The sequence below is a fragment of the Schistocerca americana genome, chromosome 3 (genome assembly GCF_021461395.2).
Source record: "Schistocerca americana isolate TAMUIC-IGC-003095 chromosome 3, iqSchAmer2.1, whole genome shotgun sequence".
In the NCBI taxonomy this organism is placed as follows: domain Eukaryota; kingdom Metazoa; phylum Arthropoda; class Insecta; order Orthoptera; family Acrididae; genus Schistocerca; species Schistocerca americana.
In genome coordinates, this window is record NC_060121.1 from 876,861,571 (window position 1) to 876,879,124 (window position 17,554).

Sequence of the window (17,554 nt, forward strand, 5' to 3'; positions counted from 1 at the left end):
AAGGTACCTCATATGGCAAGGGCAAGCAGCATAGGTATTTTATCTTATCAGTTATTTACCAGCTATAATTTTCAGTATTTCATAAAAAATACAGCACCAACTAAATATTTTCTGCCATATTTTCTATATAGCATTTGATGCACAGTTTATATTATACAAAGGTACCTGCAGTTACTCTTGCATTGCATTTTTTAATGTATTTTCTTATTTTCCTCCCTTTTTCATGTAGCACAATGCAGAACACGGAAGGAGGTCGTAAACTGAATCAAGCAATGGCATCCACTGGGCGTGCTGTGGCGACGACTGGCAGAGCAGTTGGTGAGTGAGTACTCTGTACTCTGGGTGCTTCCCCAAGCAGAGTGTAATAGAAAATTAGTGCAGCAGAAACGTGATGGACGATATGAAATCAGAATAAATGTTTATAAAATAGTCTTATTTATCTGTTTCAGAGAAATGTTGTCATATCCATGTGTAAAATTTTTTGGTGTTGAGGCTGTGTTACAATGTAGTTGAAACTTGGGATTTTGAAGAAATTCACCTTCTTTTCTTTTTATCAGCAGCTGGCTGACAGCTGGACTGATGGATATGTCAGTTCAGTGTAAGATGGATGGACAGCTGAGTCATCCAGTATACAGAAAACCAGCACATATTTATTTTTGTATGAAAGGAGTTTCTACCGCCCTACCTAAAAGAATTCTGGCCTAAGCGGATCAATCTGCTGAGCTCAGACTGTTTTAGATTGCAGTAATGTGCAGCCTGAATTAAAATATTTGATGTGCACTTTCCTGTAGAACAGATAAATATCCCACCAATTTAGATCTGCATTCACCAGTACAAATAGGTGCTGACCCATTCAGCAAATGGAAAAAGATCGTCTTCTATACTACTCTGCGTTGGTAGAACACCGTTAATGATTACTCACACTGATGATAACATAGAGACAGATGAAATGAACAGGTGGTTTTGGAGGTAAGACGCGGAGGTTGTGAAGTGAATGAATAACCAAAAAAAGTCCAGAGCACAGCAAAGTTGCCTTTAAAAAAAGCAACAGTCCAGAGAGCAGTCCAAATCACAAATAGAAATCAGGCAAGGTTAACATCCTACTGTTCAAAGGCGCGTAACTAGAGGCTTCAGTGACTAGTGGCAAACTGGCCAACAATAGACATGCTGTGGTATTTAGTGGCAGACCTTCGCAGAGGGCGGCACCATCCCACATGCTTGCGTGGCACGTGTGTCCCTCACAGATGCTTGCTGTGGCTGTCGCTTGGAGCCCTAGTATCTGTCACATGTTCTCTCCGTTGATATTTGGTCTAGATGGGGAATCCAAATCAGCATCAGGTACTAAAGATACTCCAACAAGATTTCTTCCTTTCTGTGGGGCAACTTCAAGCAAAATTAGGATACACACTTGTGTAGTCCCAGGTTTACATGCCAAATTTTGCCACTGGAAACACACTGTAGAATACCTCCGCACTAGCTACTTGTTGCAGTAGTTATGTGGACCGTGTGGCCCGATATTGGAGCCTGCCAGCGCTGCAGACCGCTGTCTCAAGGACAGATAATGAATGCCTCAACTGATAAGTGGTGGATGCCAGGCTCTCATTGCAAACCAGAGTGAGGTGCGCAGCTGAACACTGTGACAGCACGACGGTACACGATGGTTGGTGAGTTCTGTATTCTGTCCACTGCAGAAAATTAGAGAATTGCTGTTTCCAGCAAGATATGGCCTTGGTTTGAGAATATCTGGTGTTTACAGTGTGGCATGTGAGTGTAGGACTGACAACCAGCAATGTCTTTGAGTGCCCTACTGAATATAAAATTCATATCCAGTTTAGAAACTTAGAAATGTAATCGGTAACAGAGCTTAGCCTTACGAAAGAAGGCAAGGTAAGGATCTTACTTCATGCTTTGTTTTAACGGGAAAACAGCAGTAGAAGGTCCGACGTGCACTAATAAATGTAACAAACTGGCTATAATATTAGTGGAACCCACAACTGGTTGCTAGAAACAGGGTATTCAGAGAAAAACAGATGAAAGGGGTGGCATCAATTCTCTTCCACTTCATATTCTGTTCCAGTGGGGATTTCCCACATTTACACATGTAACCATCACCGCTAAGCGATGTCACTCTATCAGTAATAAGTCGCACACATCAGTCAGCTCCTGAAGAAGAAACCAGAGTTTTAACTCGAAGATAGCACAGATTGAACACAGATAATTTTAGACGGCATCAGGATCATAATTAAGTGACATATTATTGTGTGACAAGAAATATGCAGGAGGTGCCTAGTAAAAAGACATTATGGGGAAAAATCTCAAAATGTGGATGAAATTTATCATTAGTTACCCAATGAAATCGATCATTTAAAAAAATTTAAAAAAAATTTAAAAAAAACTGTCCTCTAAAGGTTTTCTTTGCCTATTGTTACTTTCTCAGCACACGGTTCGCTAAAGGTTCAAGAGTTCTGGCACATATCGTAAACATTCAATAGTATGTATACTGCCATTCCAGAGGATAAAAAAGGAACGTTTCCTCTAAAGTCAAAAGCATTTTAATTGGGCCCAGAAACTAGTAGAAGAATGACAGGCTGTTAGGTGGCAGTCTTTAGCCTTATGAGGCTCTTGGCAGGTGATGCAGTTGTGTATGAGCTAAGTGACACTGATTAGGAACTTGTTACAAAATGCAAAGATACTTGAAAGTTATCAGTGCCTGGAGCTTATATTGGCAGCTGATTCTATACCTAAATAGGTATAATGTTTGCAAATACATGAAAAGATCCAATATCGACTTGCGCTCGGACCTCAGTCACTGGAATTGATCACAATTGTTAATTATCGAGGAGTTTGTCTTGAGGAAGGCAGATACCAGATTTATATTTACTGTAGGACTCCTAAGGAAGTGAGATTCACTGACAGAAGAGGTCACTTAGAAAACAATTGTTTGATCAGTTCTTGAGTATTGCCAATCAGTTTGGACCCTTACCAAGCTACTGTAATAGCAGCAACATAAAAGATTCAAACAAGAGATGCAGGATCCATCATGTATTTTAATCAGCACAAGTGAGGGAATTTTAGCAGGAAAGATGATTCTAATAGTCCAACTTCAAAAATTATTTGATACACTTACTGCTTCTTCCAACATAATCTCGTGTAATGATTATGACAATAAAATTGGAGAAATTCAGATTCTTTCTGACGGCTGCAGTCAGTTTTTCAATCTATGTACCACCTGTGAATGGACTAGCAGCAGAAGGGAAGTGGGAGGGAAGGGTTGTTAAGATGAGACTGGTGCACAGTGAACTCTCTGCCAGTAAATACATTAAGTTGCTTGCACCCACTGAAGTTATGTTACTTTCTGTTGTGGATTTTTCCTGTTGAAGTTAGAGTTAAGATGCTCAAGCAGTGTGTGGGATCTTGGTGTGTGGACAAAAACGTCCTTGTAGATATGGAAATATCTGGTGCATGAAGTGGTCTCTCCATCTGCTGACAATGAACTGTGTAGAAGAAATGTTACGCCCATTGCAGCGACAAGTTACCAATTATTCACTTATTTCGTGGGCGTCTGAGCTCAAACTGCTATTTATTAGGTGTTCCACTAGCTTTAGACAGAACTTGGCTGTGTTGCTGTTGTTGGTTTGCAGCTTAAAGTTTAAGCATACTTTGTTTCATGGGCAGATGGACCTTAAAATCATATTAGTTTCTTGATTTGTCTTTGCTAAGACTGTGTTAATTTTCCATGTCACTCCATTAATGTACACCCACATTGTCCTTTACCCTCTTCCTATGTTACACTCCAGTGTGTGAGAAATGTGACTTCCCCTGCTGCCTTCCCCTTACCCCCCTCCCCTCACCACCCCTCCCCATCTCCCTTCACCCCACCCAGACTCCTTTCTCCTCTCACTAACGTAACAAAAATAACTCCTCACCCAATTGGGCTACAGTGCTGGGACATTGCAGCTGGGCATGTGTCTGTGTGTGCTTTCATTAGTCTGTTCACTTCGAAGGAGGATGTCACGTAAAATTTTAGTGACAATTTCAGTCTTTTTGCTAATCAATGACAGGCAGCTGTAACACGTTTTATAAGAGCCCTGTTGGAAATACAGATCTGTTAAGTGAATCTCTTTATTGTGCTACCAGTATCGATCTACACCATCATCATCATCATCATCATCATCATCGTCATGTCACAAAACATAAGTATAAGCTATCATGATGTTGATGATGACCATTCCATCTAAAGCTTAAAATAGTGAAGGTAAGATCCACTTGCAACTTTCTGTGTTTGAAATCCCAGTGTACTTTTCCAACCATGTGACTTGTCTTTGTATTCACTGGTAATGTCAAGCAGTGGAACATTGAGGATGGAATAATGACAATATCATGAAAAGGATAAGGACTATGATGGTGAGAACTAAGGACTGTCAGAATTTGAACAGATCGAGGTCATTGTGGAGAGGGCTGCAGCCGGAGATGGTTAAACTGATGGGAAGGCCATTCGGGGGTTGTATGAGTCAAGCAGCAATGTAGGAACAGTATGTGGGACAGAGTTCTGGCTGGGGATAAGGAAGCTTTTTTCATCTTGGCACAGATGGAAGGAGCAAGGATTGTGGTGGAGGATAACAACACGTAAAAATATATAAATAACATAAAAATATGTGCGAAAAATTCACAAAACTACACCAAAATACACTGGAAAAACCATAAAATAACAATATTCTTATTCACTTGTAATCTTATTTGTAATCCTTTTTGGTTTAATTATTGCAATGTACCATAGAAGGCCAGCCTTCTCTGCTTTATTGTGGCAGAGATGTTTCAAAACTTTTGATGTGATTCATTGGTTGACCTCCAATGAAATGAGAAGTCCTCACCATTTATTTTTTCCCCCAGGATCTCTTAAAGAGATTTTCTTTTTACCCTGTTTCCGAGAGTCCGTTTCTGGCAGTTCTCTGCTGCATGTAGACATTTAGATTTTGCTACTGTGCAGTGTTTTAATTTGATGTGTTACGCTACAGATTTGTAAGTGTTTGGGTTTGTAAGAGTTCAATCATAGTCTGAATTTTGTCTGGCTCTTTCATCGACTGCTGCCTCCTCATTGAAGACCCTGATGAGAATCATTCTGACCATTATTTGTATTTCACACAGGACTTGTTAGTATCATAGAAATAAACTATTGCCAGAGTGTCAGCCCCATTGTTTCGGTTTTATAGGAGGCGCCCTGTCCCAAGCGCGAGGTGCTCTCTCCAGCTGGTGGAGCACACTGACAACTGCCCCTCCGGGTGGCAGCACTGCAGCCAGCTCTGCCTCTGATGAAGGCGAGGGGATCTGTGAGGGCAGCACAGGTGCTGTCGACGAGGCTGCAGATGCCCTGCAGACACCCGGTTCGGCGACTGACATGCACAGGTCGCCCACAGTGGAGCAGCCAGCGCCCTCCACCACCACTGTTAACTAGTGCCCTGGCTGAGGTGAGTCTTGAGGCACAGAAGCTGAAGTACCTCCAAATCTGTATGACAGGTGGTCTTTTTCTTTGTTAATACATAAAGTTTTAATCGTCGCCTCCAAAAATTACTTAATACATTTTTTGTTCATTTACACGTACATGTCTGTAGCCCTGGTACACGTGTGCTTGCAAACAAATACAAAATTAACTACGCAGCTTTTTTTTTTAAACAAGTGCTGTTCCAACTGAGCTACCCAAGCACGACTAATGACCCATCCTCACAGCTTTGTTTCCACCAGTACCTCATCTCTTACCTTCCAAACTTCACAGAAGCTCTCCTGTGAAACTTGCAAAAGTAGTGCTCTGAAAGAGTATAGTTTTCAATCCAGCACACAATTTTAATCTTGCCAGGAAGTTTCATATTGGAGCACGCTATGCTGCAGAGTGAAAATCTGATTCTGGAAACATCACCCAAGTTGTGGCTAAGCCATGTCTTCGATATATCCTTTCCTCCAGGAGTGCCACTCCTGCAAATTTCACAGGAAAGCTTCTGTTAAGTTTGGAGGGTAGGAGACAAGGTACTGGTGGAAATAAAGCTGTGAGGATGGGTCATGAGTTGTGCTCGGGTAGTCGAGCCGGTAGAGCACCTGTCCACGAAAGGCAAAGGTCCTGAGTTCGATTCTCGGTCTGGCACGCAGTTTTAATGTGCCAGGAAGTTTCGTATCAGCACATACTCCACTGCAGAGTGAAAAATCTCATTCTATAAAAATAATTATTGTTGCTTGAGACTCAAAAGCACCGTTTTTTTGTTAAATTGATATAAGAGTCTTCATTAACTATTGACAGTGTAGTAGCATTGGTCATTAAATAAACAGGTGGCGGTAAGAATATTTTGACAGAAAAGGTTCATTAAATTAAATGCTTCTGCTTTATCAATGTTGATAGAAAAATCAAGATTGCTTATTTAAAAAAAAATGTTACTTTGTAGAATTGATGTTCCAACTACCAATCACAAATCTTAACTTGAAAAATATTGTAAGTCAAGGACCAAGTTTATCAAAAAGGTTTATGTACCGTATTCATCCGAGTACAAGACAGTTTTTTCCCCAGAATTTGTTATTTGAAAAATACAAGGTTGTCCTACATTCACATATTAAACTGTTGTTCCGGAGGTCATTATTTTTACATCGTGTACTATGTTAACGGTGGGATTGTCTTACATTTAGAGATGAAGCTTTGGCAGTTGAGGTCACGCACAGATTTAATTTGAAGAATTCAGAAGGGTAGGAGGGTGAGCAGTGAACTGTGGCACCAGCTAGCCAAGCAAGTTTCATCGCACTGCCAACTGTGGCAATGAATACTGCGCATACTCACATGATATCTCATGATTACTGTGGCAACTGACTCGCTAACTCTTAGTGCTTAACTCGTCTGCTGCTGCCGAGACTCCCATTTATAGGTCACTTTTTCAGGGTCTTGGAGCACTTTTCCCTGTCAATTTTGCTTTCTCCTGCTTACATTAAAGATCCTTTTAGTGAGCTAAATCTTTCCAGAAGCTTCTCAAATCTCCTCGAACAGTCCGGAAATGCCCCACGCGGGTCAGGACTTGCTTGTTTTCGCCTCTGTCAACTGGCCGTGGATATTTCAGTTGCTTACCACATGTTGTCACCCGGCAGTGACTGCGACTGCGTACCACTTTCAACTGGTGTGTGCTAACCGTTGCATTTGCTTCTTGTTGCTTTTTTTCCTGGTGGCCATATGCAGTGTCTCTTGATGCCTGTGCCTTACTACTACAGTCAAGAGACCCTTCTTATATCAATAACTCAGTAACACTGGATCTCTTTTATTAATAATCTTGGCAGTTATGACACAGTGGTGCTAAATATGCACTCCGCTGTAACACTGTTTATTTTCAAGGTTGGCAACAGTGTTAAACTGAAGTGCAGACGGATCTAAAAGTTCACAGTTCACAATAGGTTCACACAGACGATACTAATTTTAAGTTGATGCTGATTCTTAAAGCAGAGGCCACAAACAACTGTGCAGCAGAAAGAAAATTTGGTGTCACAGAACTAATGTTCGTTGGTGGTGTCAGATGAAGAATAATTTAAAAAAGACCAGTTCTACATTCTACACACTAAACTTTCAGGGGACTGAACCAGGGAAGGTGTCATGAATTGGAGCTGCTGGTTGCTCAATATGTGCAACAGAAACACAGTGATTGCTTCCCAATTACTCAAGAATTCATCTGAAAGAAGATGCTGGAACAAAGAGGAATTTTCCAACTCCACGTGTCGTGGAATTTGCAGCAAGGGCTGGCTGGTGCTTGAGGATGAAGAGGAAGGTGAAGCTTATAGTATGACATGGAATGATGTTAGCTCAGCAACTTCCTGCTGCATTTGGCAAAAAAACTATTTACATGTCAGCATCATGTAATCAGTCTGAGTAAGCAGCATGACTGTTTGATAGGCCATATGGGCAGTATCGATCACAGGTCTGTTTATTTTGATATGCTGTCAAATTTTGCTGTTGGCATGAAGAGCATTAAAAGTAATACATTTGTTTGCATGGTCATCTTCCGCAGCAGCTGTTAACATCTGTTACTATAGGTTATTCATCTTGAGCTGACTGCAGTCTGATTAAAAAGAATTACAACAGACGTGTTCCACTTTTATTTACAAAGCATCTTCAATGATTGTTGGTGTTTCTTTACACAACCTGCCCCCCCCCCCCCCCCTCCCCCGCCTCCCTGTCGACAGGCTTCATTTCAAATCTGCAGTTTTTAGCATTCTGCAGTATTTTCTGTGCTGCACTATTTTCAATTGATTATCTTAAACTGTTTCTCATTCTGCACTGCACTGCATTAGATGCCAAGAAAAGGGTTGGATGACAAATGACCTGACTCTAGATTGGTTGAAAGTTGTTCGAAACAGAATACCAGGCTCTTTGTCTAACAGAAGAAAAATGTTGATGCTGGTTCTTTTCAGGGGACACTTCATACTTCACTTGGCAAGTTAAGGATCTGATATCAAAGAACCATACAGACCATGTAGTAATTCCTGGTAACATGAGTTCAAAACTTCGAGTAATTAAGGAACAGAGGAAGTGATAGTCACCATTGTCTTCATTCCAAATAAATGTGCCTTTTGACTGGTTAGGGTCACATTGAGACTTTCTTGCTATATTTTCATGGTTGACCCAAAGATCTTACACAGTTGGGATAGTAGTGTAGTGTAGCATGGATTTTGGGATCCTCTTTCAGCTCATTCATTGTAGGTGTTTTCTCTAGTTGTGCTTATAGTTCTGAATATAATGTGCGATGGGTTTCATTTTAAATTCTGTCAACACATCTTCGTTACTTCTGTGAAGCATTTGGTGTGTCAAGACGTTCGTCTCAAGAATTTCATTTCACGGTCTTTTCGCATCTCTTGCCATTTTTGTCCGGGCTTCACTGCCATAACACAGTACGGGTCTTGCCAAGGTTTTATAAAGGCTTATTCAGGTGTGGTGCTGCACTAGGGAGGGTTTCATTACAATATTAATGACTCCCATTGTTTTCATGTACCAGGTGACAATTTCAGCTAGGTCAGATTCTTCCAGAAAGGATGGTTCACAGCCATCACTGCTTGGTCAGGTGAAGATAATAATTAATTTAAAACATTTCTTTTTATTTTATTTCTCTTATTATCAAAATGTGGACAATCAAATGGCATAAATTTAGAATATGTATAATGTTAACTTTTTAGGCAAGTGCAGTTTTTAATTTTGATTAATCTAAAAATGAAAGTTTCTCAAGAAGCCACATAAAAATAAAAAGTGTCATGTTGCAGTTGGTACTGATATTATGTATGATGATTAGAGCTAGGAATTTTGGGTGCAAAATTTAGGTTAAAAAGGTGCAAATTTCACATCATAATATGGCACACAATTCTCACTTGTTGTTATGTATTAAAAACTTGCAGTGAAAGGTCCCTGAGCACATTATTACAATCACATGTCCAGAAAACTGTTAAAACAGAAACATTTCAGTGCTATTTTCAGTGAAGCTGCATCTCTGGTCATGAAGTAAATACTTATATGTAGAAAAAGATTGTTCAGCGTCAACAAATACAAGAGATGCATATTTTGTTTGCAGTGATAATTGAAATCCCTGTTTCTTGCAATGTATTCAACATCAGGGTTTTCCTAAGCTCTGGTCTAGTACTCGCTTTGCAGTACCCTACAGTGTTTCCCTCACATCCATCAGAATAGCCCATTGTTCTTTCTAAGGACACAGTTTCTCCACTTTTGTAATGACAGTTGTTAGGGAAAAGTAGCCACACACAGTAAAAATTTCATCATCCAACTCCTTTTTTCCAGCTAGTTCTTTGGCATTTTTCACAGCTGAAAAATCATGTGGTATAATATCTAATAAATCACATACAGCAGTAAAATGGTTACAAATAAACACTGCAGCCTTTACTCAAGTACCCCATTTAATAAGAATTGGAGAAGTTGGAAGAGGAAGCCCCGGTAATTTCAGCATGCTTTTGTATTGCAGCAGGAGCATTTTCTAGCAATTTTTTAGTGCAAGAGGGAAATGTGTTTTCATGTGAATATTAATCTTTTAGTGCTTCGGACTCAATGCAATGCAGGTCACATGCTTTGATTACGGTACATAGGTTACATATAAGGTGCTTGGCACATAAGTACTAGCCACGCTCGATCTTACTCTATTCTTTCAGGCCACAATACAGTTAAGGCATCATTGTAACTGTGCTTCGCACTGGCATTGTTTGTTTTATTCAGAAAGGACATTTTCAGCAGCATGGGTTCCCATTTAGGGATGCTAGTAAAATGTTTAGTAAGTGTGTTTCGCCTATTACTGGTTTCATGTAGTTGAAAGTATATTGCATTTTCAGCTGTTACTTGCCTGATCTGTTGTAAATGCTGAAGATGTGGCTTTTGTAAGATGCTGTGATCTTAAAGTGACTTTCTGGTATATAAAGACAAAGGATATTCTGAAATGTCGACTATGTAATACCAAAAAAATGTGGAGGCGTATAGTAAAACAATCACTCACCACGTTCATATTTACGTCCCCATTAGAACAGTATTGGGAGCCTACGATCCTAGTGGTGAACTGAGGAACTACGTAGAACCAAACTTCCTGGCAGATTAAAACTGTGTGCCGGACCGAGACTCGAACTAGGGATTTTTGTCTTTTGCGGGCAAGTGCTGTACCAACTGAGCTACCCAAGCACGACTCACGCCCTGTCCTCACAGCTTTACTTCTGCCAGTACCTCGTCTCCTACCTTCCAAACTTAACAGAAGCTCTCCTACGAAACTTGCAGAACTAGCACTCCTGAAAGAAAGGATATTGCGGAGACATGGCTTAGCCACAGCGTGGGGGATGTTTCCATCATATCAGCGCACACTCCGCTGCAGAGTGAAAATCTCATTCTAAATAGAACCAAGCTTTGCAGATGGAAAAACTCTTTTTCCTGACCTTCATAGTAACATTCCTTTTTTAGGAATAAAATGTGGCAAAAGATAAATATTCCTGACCTTCATAGTAACATTCATTTTTTAGGAATAAAATGTGACAAAAGATACTTAAAAAATATTAAACGAGTCGGAAAAGGTGCAACCAAAACAGTTAGGGATGTTCATTTAATGTTTTCTTTGCAAGATAAGCTAATTTGTGCATTTAAACAGAAAAAAATGAAAGAGCAACACCTAAAATTCCTAGCACTATTGATTATCCAGTAAAAATCAGTTTTCAGACAAATTAGTTTTCAAAAATGAATTTTTTGAAAACGAATTTGTCTGAAAACTTGTGGAGTCCGCAGTCATGTTTATGTCCTCCTGTTGATTCAGAGCAGCTACCAGTTGGTGAGGTTTTATCTTTAATCCGTAAATTATTTACAATCTACCAGGACTTTCTTCACATACTCATTAGTGGCTGCACCTGCCAGTTTCCACACAAGACAGCACACTTGAACTATTGGCTTGCAGACACTAGTACTATGTTCCCACCAGTATTTGCATTTTAAATGGAATGCCTACATATTAAAATGCCAACATGGGAACAGCTGTGACAAGGAGTGGTGGCGAAGGTTTAAAGACAAAGCTGAATGTTTAATTTCCACAATTTCTCATTCTTCAGGAAACAGGAAACATTATGGGCTGTGCACTGCTTGTTGACTGCTCACTGCAACCTCTGTCTTTCCAGGCAGTGCATTTAGATTGACTTTTCGTACTCTTAAAATATGTTTACTTCTTGCCTTTCCTTTCTTGTTACATTATCACAGGTTCCCTCTTTTGGTATGAGAGAAGGTTTACATAGTTGGAAGTGGTTGCAGGGGAGATAAGAGGAGGGAGATGGAAGAGGTTAAGACCTGAAATTATGAGAAAAGGGAGTAAGTGAAGGAAATGGTGTCAAGGTCAAAGGTTTACATTAGTAAGCACTGTGGTTCAAGGGAGGAGCAGTGAGAGTACATACATGTGTTTTTTAACAAGTTAAGCCACCACCAAATTCTTCCAATCACCCAAAGTTTACAGTTTGCTTCTCCATTATAAAATCAATATGGTTTATCCATAATATATTATTTTGAACAGATAGATTAAGATTCATTATCACTGTCATTTATCAGTTATACTGTTCTCAGAGTTGGTTTGGGGTTTTTAAAAAATGTTGAAAGTCTGGTTATTCAAAGAACTTCTGCACAATTTATGATGAGCTTGGCTTGAGCATTAACAAATCATGGAAGGCTTTGAGAGTAGCATGTTACATCAACTTAGACATTTTTCAGCCGTTCCCCAGCATGTGGGCAATGTACAGCCATTAACTTTGAGCGCCGCTTGTTAACATCAATAGGGGGTGGCCAACACTGTCACTGTTTAGCCCAACAACACAACATATTAATGTTACTGCCAAAGCCTTATGTTAGTGAGACGTTAGCAGTGCGACATTAGCAACTACTTTAATAAAAGATGTACAAAGGTTAGATCTGTTGGTCGAAATCCTGAAGGATAACAACATTGCTAAAAACACATTGACTTCAAAATACCTTTTAATTATTTTTGGAGATGCTCAATGTATGTGAATGGCGGCTTAAAAAAAAAAAAAACCTCATTAAATAACTGAACAGTGCCTATCACCAGTGCAAATTTTGGTATTACTTTGTGCAGACATAGCATTATACGCAGCAGCATGTGCTGAATTACAACTTACAAGTCACAGTACATGAAAATAACATTAGCAGCATACATGCTGCCTGTAGCATTACTGGCTCCAGACAAAAAGACCACAAGCTATGGCCCTGACCACCCTTTGTAATTTTCATAACAATTTCATGTAATAACTTATGATAAAACATATGAAAATCTTTGCAGTCATTTTCCAATCTCCTAAACTCATTTATACCTCTTTTAACAATTTTAAACAAATCTCAGACACACTAAGTGCCACATGTTGTGCTCTAGTCAAGACACTGACTTGACCTGTTTCATAAACCACAACCACAATTCAATGCATGTTGAAAGTTATTGGAATATTAAGGAAAGAAACTCGTGGTGATAAAATCATTTGGGTATCTGTGGAGGAGTTCGTAGTTATGGCTCTATTTACATAAATAAACTAAATTGTCTATAAAATTTTTATAATTGTTTCATTAGAAGACAAATCTGTTCATTATATTGCAGGCATTACCTTTCATCTGGTGCATCACGAGTGTGACTTTCGTGATGAACTTGGTTGTTGCAATTTACCATAAAAAATAATGGTTATAATGTCAATAACTTTTTAACTATTAAAGCTTCAAACATGGATTTATGTTCAGTGAGCTTGCCACACTGCCGTAGTACCAAAGCTGTCATTGGTTTTCCTGTAGCATGCTTGTAATGAGTTTTAATGTATTTTCCTTGAAATCATATTAGTGACAACATTTCGAGTCACAGGTTCTTCCGTACTATCTCGTCCCGCGACCTTGTCACCGGAAAACACCCATCTTCCTCCCTGGAAAAACCCCAATGACCCTGGGCCTCGTGAATTGCTAGCTGCCTTTACTTCCACTCAGCTCAGCTCAGCTGTCTGACATCTGGTCACCCCCATTAGACATTCACACTGGCCCACAGCCAGCCTGTCAGATTCACTCCATCCAGCAGCAGTCAAACCAGCAGCTTGTAATGCCACAAATTGAAAATCCCAGATATGTCTTTAAGAAGGTTCCAAGCAGGAAAGTAAGTTAGGATACAAAGATGACTATAGTAAACTGTCTCTCCCTCCCTCCACAAACATAAGTGTTGTTGTGTATTTTAAATGCTCTGGAGGGATAAAAATAACTGTATATACAATGGACGGACATTTCTGACCATGTATGGATAAGTCAGCAGGTACATTGACATAGTGACTATAACATAGAGCTCATCCAAAAAGACTGCAACTGAAGGGTTGCAAATTGTTGATACATATAAAACTAGTGTAAAAAGTAGAAAATTTTTGTTGAAGTTGGAGCAAAGGAAGATTTTATTAATGGCAGAGATACATGCAATGTGATAAGACAGTATTTGTAGCAGTCAGTATTGGAGAAAAACTAGGAAAAACACAGTACATACTACTCAAATAGGGTTCTGAAGATAATACATCCAGAGGAGATGTCATGGTTTTAAGGAAGCAATGGCAAGAGCAGAATTACCTGAGGATGTTCAGTATTAGTACTGGAGAGCATTGTAAGGTTGAAACAAAAATTGTGTTTTCGTTTTAATATTTTTTGTTTTACTTTAGCATGGCATGTTTCTTTTTAGTAGTATTGTAGTCCATTTTTGTTTGTCATATCTATCCCAAATGAGTGGTGGATTTTAATATATGTGTACTTGAATTACAAACAAATGAGGTGAAGAAGTGAAAGAACAGTCTACAACTTAATTGAAGATAAAATAAATCTGTTATACATGAGCCATCCAGTTTTTATTTTACCTCTATAATGTAGTTCTAATCTTTATAAAATGTTGTCCTGACTTATTGCATTTTTTCTGTTTACAGGCACTCTATCTCAAATCTGAAAATGGATGGCCATTGTGCTACAAAATGAGTTTTCTTAACTCAGTTAAATGTCTGTGATTATAATTTAAGCAAAAACTACAATGAACTATTCTCCCTGTGTACTTAGTTAATTGTGGCTCTATTATTATCAAGTTAGGTAGTGTCTGTAATGATTGTTTCATATATTTGTTGCACTGATTTTTATGGAGTATGAACTTCATAGTGTTCTGGGCTTTAAGTACACACTGTGGTGCTGTTTAGAAGAGTGGACACACTCCATATGATGAAGTGGGGCTTTGTGTGTGTGTGTGTGTGTGTGTGTGTGTGTGTGTGTGTATGCATAACTGTGACTTGAAAGAACACTTGTATGCAGGATCTCATGTGTGGAATGCCAAAAGTATTAGTACTGAAAGGCAGATGGCTTTTTTATCTTATTCATTTTCTTTCATTGGGTTATGAGTGGCAGTGCTGTTGTTCGTCTGCACAAATAATTCCTGTCATATGTATAAAACTTTTTGAACATTTATAAAATAAAAGTAATGGAGTGGCAGAGTGCTGAAGGTGTAAGATTAATAACTGTTTTTAAGTATGAAGCTGTTAATAATTTGGGGAGTGTGTAGATTCTAGAATGAAACATTTTTGTAATAGTTCCCATCAGCTGGGTACGTTTTAGTGATTGTTAAAAGTACTGTGCAGGTGTTAGTACCATACAGCTCACAACTGTAAGATTTTAGTGACAACCAGGGATTTTGTGGGTCCTGCAAAAATTGTCAGTGGTGTGTTGCTGTTGTGGCAATACAACATGATTTTTTGTTGCTTTTATCGAAGTGTTTTATGGCCTGCATTTAGTGTTGCGCTAATGCCAGGTACAACTGAAACAAATGCTGAAATGGAGATGCTGTTTGTGCAAATAGTAGAATTCATTCCAAATCAGAAAGAACTGGGAGAGGTATTTGGCATTGTAAAAGGCTGAGCTGACATACCACTGACTACTAACAACAAAGGACTATGTTGAACCATAAAATGTTTTGTGTAGGATCAGTTGGAGCATTGAGATATCTCACTCTTCATTTTTGCAGTGCAGAATGTAACAATTCTGAGTAAGCAGCAAAAAAATTCAGTTTTCTTCAAGAGTACTGGCTTTCCACAAACATTTCATAGGAGGATATTTTGATGTCTTCCTGCGGGTTATATCATTTTTAATATTTCCTATTGCACATCCTCTACTGCAAGACTTCTCATTCACCTGAAGTTACTTTTATTTCATAATAGTGGTTGTGTGATGTGTACCACTGTTCTGCTTAAGAAGAAAGGATCCAACACTGGACATAAAATGTGTAATTAAGGTAGCTGGAATACTTGCCATATGTAATTAGTAGTAGACAGCTTTTCATTGATGACATTATAAAAAAATTAATAACTTTTAATTGTATTGTTGTGTTCCTTTCAAGTATTGGTTCTTTCAGGCCGGAAACAACGGCAGTGCAATTCGGACAAGCTATGTGAAACAGTGGTCAGGTACACATTATTTTTAATTTTTATATGTGTAAATATGAAATGCTTTGTTCATCAAGAGTGCTGTATGAAAGTTCCTTTATCAGTACAGAAGAATATGTTACGTTATTGTCAGAGAATTGTTTATTTTATAGGTTACAGTCTGTTAAAGGTATCTTTTAACTCTTTGTGGTCCAGTGTCATGTGTAGACCAATATTATAAATGGTGAGTTTTGAAGCTGGACTACAAAGGGTTATGCATCCTGTTAAAGTAGAGAAAATATTTTTTATTCTGATAAGTATATTTGCCTGTATGCCCTGTTGAAATTTTTTGTGACTTACTACTGTACAGTGTGCTTGGATGTTTCATTTTTATTACTTGTAGCAAGCCAGTCAAGATATTTGTATTTCTTATTGACAATAAATTCGTAATTTACTTGTTCAGGTTTCTCTGTAATTCTCCATATAAATTACTATTACTACTACTACTACTTCCTATCGTGTGTTCTGTTTCTTGTAACACTAACATTGAGGTGCAGACAGGCACAACGAAACAACAGAGAGAGAGAGAGAGAGAGAGAGAGAGAGAGAGAGAGAGAGAGAGAGAGAGAGAGAGAGAAGGGGGGGGGGGGGGGGGGGGGGGAGGCAGGGGTGGCAAGTTGGATAACACAGAAAATAATACAAAAAACGCTAAAATTAAACTAAAGTAGGCCAAATGAGTTAAACATTCAATACAATAAAAATCAAATTAGACTGAATAGATATTTACTGTGTGAAGAAGTTAGTAATTGTCTTTTGTTTGCCTGCTGTTTGCCATTTTTTTGCTGCTAAATCACTTAGTCTCTTAAGAAGTAAAACCTCGGTAGACAATGTTTCCTCCAGTTGCTCTACATATTTTAAAGCAGTTTCTAAGGCCTTCTGTCCTTTGTGAGAAATCTTGGGCGCACTTTCCTCCACTACATCCGCTTCTTTTTCGTTTACCATGTTGACTATTTCTTCATCTGTCACTTCAAATTCTTCAGCTTGGATAATCCATTCATTTATGTCATCTTCTGTGGCATGTGGTATTTTCTGGTTCGGTCTGCTGCTGTAGATTTTCATCATCTGGAGGATTTTCTTGATTTTCCGTAGCAAAATTTTCCAGGATTTTACAATTGTATTTGCTCCAACACTCTTCCAAGATTGGGCCATGTCATAAGCTACGTCTTTCAAATTAATACGGCGCAACTGCTCTAGCATGTCTTCTCCCTTGTCCATAGCATTAATTAAAGAGGAAAGCAAGTTTCTGCGGTAGTTTCTCTTCAGTGTCTCTAAGGTACCGTGGTCCATAAGCTGACATAAGGATGTGACATTTGGAGACTAAAACATCTTGATCTTGAAGTTCATCTTCATTTGGATGACAAGGGGGATTGTCTAGAAGCAACAGTGCTTTGTGGGGCAAGTTGTTGCCTTTCAAAAACTTTTCAGTTTGTGGCACAAACTCGTTAAAAAACCATTCTTTAAAAATTTCTGAGCTCATCGAAGCATTTTTTTGGTTGTAATATTTCACCGGTAAAGCATTTTTAGATACATTTTTAAATGCTCTCGGTTTTTT

At 38.8% G+C, this 17,554-nt stretch overlaps 1 protein-coding gene across 1 annotated transcript in view; it reads left to right on the top strand.

Moving 5' to 3' along the window:
- LOC124606373 (late secretory pathway protein AVL9 homolog) overlaps window positions 1–16,406 on the top strand; it is a 91,372-nt gene extending 74,966 nt beyond the window's left edge. Inside the window, exons 9-11 of the mRNA XM_047138357.1 lie at window positions 230–318; window positions 5,211–5,465; window positions 14,467–16,406. Of these exons, the coding sequence (XP_046994313.1) occupies window positions 230–318; window positions 5,211–5,452 (331 nt within the window). The 3' untranslated portion in view covers window positions 5,453–5,465; window positions 14,467–16,406. The remainder of the gene's footprint in view (window positions 1–229; window positions 319–5,210; window positions 5,466–14,466) is intronic.
- The last annotated feature ends 1,148 nt before the right edge of the window (window positions 16,407–17,554 follow it).